Source organism: Silurus aristotelis (genome assembly GCF_946808225.1).
Source record: "Silurus aristotelis genome assembly, chromosome: 2".
Classification (NCBI taxonomy): Eukaryota; Metazoa; Chordata; class Actinopteri; order Siluriformes; family Siluridae; genus Silurus; species Silurus aristotelis.
In genome coordinates, this window is record NC_139575.1 from 25,300,451 (window position 1) to 25,306,450 (window position 6,000).

At 40.4% G+C, this 6,000-nt stretch overlaps 1 protein-coding gene across 3 annotated transcripts in view; it reads right to left on the reverse strand.

Moving 5' to 3' along the window:
- cacna2d2a (calcium channel, voltage-dependent, alpha 2/delta subunit 2a) overlaps positions 1-6,000 on the reverse strand; it is a 224,953-nt gene that overhangs the window by 14,890 nt on the left and 204,063 nt on the right. For all 3 annotated transcript variants that reach the window (XM_083529148.1, XM_083529147.1, XM_083529149.1), the window contains 3 exons: positions 5,817-5,878; positions 5,051-5,127; positions 148-208 (listed from right to left, as the gene is read on the reverse strand). In XM_083529148.1, coding sequence (XP_083385274.1) covers positions 148-208; positions 5,051-5,127; positions 5,817-5,878 — 200 coding nt within the window. The remainder of the gene's footprint in view (positions 1-147; positions 209-5,050; positions 5,128-5,816; positions 5,879-6,000) is intronic.

The window sequence follows — 6,000 nt, forward strand, 5'->3', positions numbered from 1 at the left end:
CACACAACACACACACACGCACACACTTTGATGACCGCTACTATTGGCTACTAGGCACCTCGAGGACATAAAGATGGTGTATGCTCGTTTACAGATAAAACATGAACAGATCAATCAAGGTGGGCTCAAGCAATTACGCAGAACTACCTTGGGGCTATCAACACATGTCCCTCTGACTCAAAAGTGTGTGGCAGAAGAGATTCAAAATCTGCAACAGAAAGGGGGCAAGATTATCTGGGGAAGTGGTGAGCTCAGGTGAGCAGGGAGGAGAGTCTGGGAGAGAGAAAAAACAGCAGCTGCTCTTCAAAGGGCGCAGGGGCACAGTGAGGTGGTGGGGGGAGACGTTACCATAGCAACACCGAGGAATCACGGGGTGGGGGGGGGTGTATTGTGGACAGACCAGTGTTAGCCAATATGGTGCCTCTAAATCGAGTCCTATTACTGGGCGTCAAAAAAAAGGAATTGTAATTTTGCTGGCAAACTTTTGTGTGTTTTGTGGTGCACTGTATTTAAGCTCAAATCGCATGCCAGATTTTTGTGAGTTTGCTGATGTTTTCTCATGTCGGAGAACTGGCTCAAACCTTCGCCACTGAATGAAACGAGTTTCCCGACACAATGCCCACAAAATGGGGAGCGTTTGGTTTCTGTTCTTTTGTCAACAGGCATCAACATGGCCAACTATTTTGCAGGAAGGGTGGTGAGGCGGGGGTCCTGATGGAGGTGTTCACTCCTCAGACTGGCACGGTGGACCAACGTTGTCTGCGATACACAATCAACGGACGTGCACTGCATTGTGAAAGGCAAGAAACAGGGCAACACGTTCCTCCTGAATAAATCAATATTAACAGTAAAAAAAACACTCTGTCTTACTAAACAAAATGTTGAGGCAATTAAACCCCCTATGAACTGCATTGTACTGTCAGGTCTAGTGTGCACTGTGATTACTGTAGTGCCCAGGTAGTATCCCAAACACAACGCCGTGCATATCCAGATCGGAATTTCTGTGAAAGTAGGTGATCGGCTTCCATGGCAGTCTGAGGGGTGAAAAAAGGGCAAAGGAGTCAAGCTGATGGAAACACGTAGGGGGTAAGGTGACGGGAGGTGTCACAGTAGGACGACTCGAGAGCTATCGCGCTCCAGCATTAAGACAAGACGAAAGGAAAACCTGATTTCATTTATTTTGCCTGGGTTGCTATTTAAATATAAAGGTGTCTACACTGATGACTACACTTTAATACTATCTGGTTCATGCTAGAACTAAAACACTACCTCTATTTGCAGTTCAAAAGAAATTTCACGCTCAGTGTATGTCTCAATGATGTTGCAACAATGTCGCATGATAATTGGAAAGACTTTGGCTCCTTTTATGTCTCCTGCTTCTTTTCTCTGTCCTGGAGTACAATGTGTGATTAAAAGCATTCCACTCTTGGTTTATTAAATCTTTCTTCATTCACTGTGACCCTCTGATACTGTACACAGATCTGCTTGATGTTTAGCAGTGGTGGACACTAACAAAGTAAAATGTAATCGAATATCTTTTTTTGTGTATCTGTACTTTAGTGACGTATTTCCATTTGGAGACACTAAAACTTCACTACATTTCAAAGTCGAATATTTGGTTTATAAGTCATTCCTTTTTATTTATGAGTGGATTAAAAACTGAACTGGTCAAACACGCAGGAAGTCACCAATCAGGGTAGACCATGCGCTCTGTTTTGAACTTGTTTTGATTGCTGCTTGACTATTGACAACATTGATTTCAATATCACCTAAATAGCAAGCAGAACCTTTTGAGAGTAATAAATGATGGAAGAAACTCCTGACTCTAACTTGCCACAACACCCGTTGCCTTGTTTGCGTGATTTTTTCAAGTATTTGAAAAGAAGGTTTTGGGCTCATGAACATTTTAAATGATATCAATCATTGTTTCATCGTTCTATTAATAGACTGGTGTGCTAAGAATAACAGTAGAGTCTAAAATGATAACGGGAACATTACAACTATAATAAACCATAGTACTTTGGATACTTAAGTACATTTGAAGGCAAATACTTTTGCACTTATACTCAAGTAAAAGTTTAAATGGAGCACTTTTACTGGAGTCATATTTTACCTCTTGTATCTCTACTTTAACTCAAATACATGGTTTGTGTACTTCATTCACCACTGATGAAAGAGTCTTAACAACACAGTCTTTTTAATTAGCATGTGAGCTGTATGTCACATACGAGACATAATTTGAGGTTGGCTAACTTTGCTAGCTAGCATATACTGTACATTTACTGAAGTATGTAGTTTCAAAAAACACCTCTAAATTTCAATGGGTGCTTCTCAATCAGCTCCCTAGTTCAGCACTGTGAAGTCTCTGTCAGACTCGAACTCCATTTCTTATCAGTCACGGTGGCCTTCAGACAACTAACACACACTCACACATTTAGAATTTCCCTTGTACTGACTAGCCTCACCTGCTTCACTCACAGCCACAGATTTAAAGGACTTTGATTCATCCAGAGCACCCTGGAGTAATACGCTCGGATGCTTTTGTCTCTGTTGTTCATCAAATATTTGTATCCCGTTTGCTACTTTTGAACTTCTGTACATTGCTGTTAATTCTAACCTGTCCCCAAATTCTCCCTATTTGCATGTTTATCGATTCTGAGCCTGCATGCTGACTCTGTCCTTTTGCCTTCGTGCTTACTGTTTCTGTCCCACACCTGCATTTGTACCTGTCTAGCATTTATCGCATGACAAGTAGTCAAAGAGTGATCAAGGAGTCCATTGCAATAAAACTGTCGCTTCATAAAAAGTTCCCACAATGCACCGCAAAAACCAGGAAGCACTGACGCCTACTCCGTCCACCTTACCCGAAATACTGCTGTATTTAATAGAATGAAATTGCGGATAATCTCTCAGTCAGATTTGTCAACAAATTAAGTAGCTTTTGATTTTTTGTTAAAGATATTAAACGATCACTGTGATTTTAAACATTATTTGATTGTCTACATACAGTTATTCACTCAAAAAAGCGATTTCCACTAGCTAGCCTTGCAGTCTGCTTCAAGCACCATCTCAGAAACGTGTGTGAAAATTAAGGAAAGTCAGTCATGTAACTGGAAATGGAGCTGTCTGTGTCCCGGTGTGTCGTGAACCAGTGTACTCACGTACACAATATACTAATTCACCATGTCGGGAACTAGAGAGCAAATTGAGACGCACTCTATGCACTGACTTTATCATTCCTATTAAAATCAAGCTGAGCATATAAAATACTATTAAACAATATAACACCTGAGAAAACTAAGTATTAAAATAAATAGTTCCTATTCTTACTGCTCGAGGGGATAGTAAGTTCAGAGACTGGGCGGAAATAACACATAGAAGTATAGACAGAATAAAATAGTAGAGATATAAAGAGGAAAATTGCACAGGGGGTGGTGAAATCCAACATTTTTTTTTTTGTGATGTGTGCAAAACATTTTGTTGATATATTTTCTGAATGCAAATGATAGAGATCTGAATATGGTTTGTACAGAGGAACAGAGAGAGAGAGAGAGAGAGAGAGAGAGAGAGAGAGAGAGAGAGAGAGAGAGAGAGAGAGAGAGAGAGAGTAAAGAAGGAATAAAAGAATGAAAAAGAGAGGTGAACAAGAGAGTGCGTGCTGCAGCAAGAGGGTGGGTGAGTGGAAAGTGAGGTAGAGAAAGAGGAAGAGAAAAAACAGTAGAGTCTTGGAAAGCAAGGTCAGCAGGGTAACAGAGGATGCAAGCAGGAAGAGGTGAAGGTGGGTGTCAGCAGGAGGGGGTTGGGTGGGGTGGGGGTCGGGGGGGACAAGAGAACAAGGGGGCAAGGGTACAGGTAAATAAAGGGAGGAGGAGGTGGACCAATATGGAGTATACTTGCCCGTGGTGTCTTTTACTGTGTGGATCCGTCAGAGAAGGAGTGAGCAAGAAAAGAAACAGGGGGAATTGGGTAGGAGAGGAGGAGGGGGATCACAGACAATATTTTATTCAATTTACTGTTTGAATAAAAATATTGTTTTTGTTTTAAGAAGAAGGAAAAATCAAGTGAGTCAAAAAAAAATAGAAATGAACATGGAATTGAACAAAACGGCTAAAAGAAAGAGCAAACATTAAACTTTGGCAAACACCATGGCTGAAATTTACACAAAGACATTTCAGAACACACTGCCACAGTCATGAGTGATGTAACATAAAAAAAAAGATTAGAAACACGTACGAGTATATGCTGACGAAGGAGAGGAGCAACTGGGTCGAAAGATATAGAGAGAGAGAAAGAAAGCAAGAGAAAGAGAGAGAGAAAGAGAGAGAGAAAGAGAATGAAAAAAGTGAGAGAGACCCACAAAAAAAATCTCCATCTCCAAGTGCTGAACAAATGCCCATCACAGAGCATTATGTTTTGCTGCATAAATGATTCCAAAGCTGAGTACAGAAGACATACAGTTAGCATTCCCAGAAATCATAAAATCATAAAAACAACCAAAATCACACAAAAATGGAAATCAGGGGAAGTGAAAAGCTTCTTTTCACACATCCCATACACACAATAAAAAGTGCTTCAGAATCATCATCATGAGGAAGAAGAGGCGAGAGCGAAAGAAAAATAATGGTCACCATTATTTTCAACTGAACATAGTAACACAATAAAAACCCACAGCTTTCACCTTTCTGTCATTTTTTTGGGGGGCAAGGGGTTTTTCTTTTCAACCCTGCAGGGAAAGAAAAATCCCCTCAATACAGAACAGCATGAGGACAAGAAAAAAGGGGGGGGGAGTATGATAAAGGAAGAGGAAAGGGGAAGACAGAAGAATATTCCCATTCTTTTTTGTCACTCCCCATTGTCTATGGAGAAGAGGAGCGGAAAGCAGACGGTCCATGGACATTTTTTCGGAATCTGTGTTTGGGGGGCTGGTCATGCCGATGCTTCTAGAGGTCACCTGGTCGTGGTTGGGTTAAGAGTTGGGAGCCGGGAGGAATCACCTGAAGGAGAGAGGGAAAGACAGACTCGAGGCTGTCTAGGGGTTTCGAATACTTACACTGGACTTGCAGGATCTGATCGCTGAGGTTGGCCCTGATGTGGTTCTCGCTGTATGTGGGCAGCACCAAACCCAGGCTGCAGAACACAAAACACAATCTAAATAAAAACTGAATTTACGGACCATGACTGTTGTGTTCTGATCACTACTGGAACTCCTAAAAACCCTAGAATATTAACATTTAAAACAATAGTTTTTTTATGTACTGGCGTAACAGATTGAAAAACATTTCTAACAATTCTGTTTTAACGCCTCCATTCTGCACTGCCAAAAAACAACATCTCAGCGAGTAAAATTAGATTTTTGCCCATTTTATCCGTATATGCTTTTTGAACATTTCGTACACATTTGCTCTTATTCTTACCTACACATTTCTGGATAGCTACCTCATTAAAAGGCATCCTACACTATTGTGGTAAGATTCTGGGGAGGAACCACAACTCGCTAGAAAATTCAGATATCCAAAATACTTCTTTTTGCATAGTATATCTTGAAGCAAATTCTTGTCCCAATAGATTAAGTGTAAAGCTTGAGATCTAAAAATAACCTGCTTGTATTTGATCATTAAAGTCTCATACTGTAATAAGTCAAAAAATAAATATTTATCTTAATTTTAATTAGCTTTATCCCAGTCAGTGTTGTGGTGAATATTAGCACAGCTATCTTATTTATCTTTTTGATTTTTTGGAAGAAACTGGAAAATAAGGAGCAAACCACCCCAAGATCACCCTGTGACTCTGGTGGTGGTGGTAATGCTTGTCCTTACCTGTAGTCTGTGCCATCTACTGGTGTCCATATGTAAGTCCTTGTTACCTGGTCAATATAACGCTGTGGGAAAAAAAAACAAAAAAACAAAACACGTTTCACGTTCATACATAACCCCAATGACATTACGTTCTCTTCTCTTATACAGATACTGAAAGCTTGAGTATCCTATCGATTCCAGGACA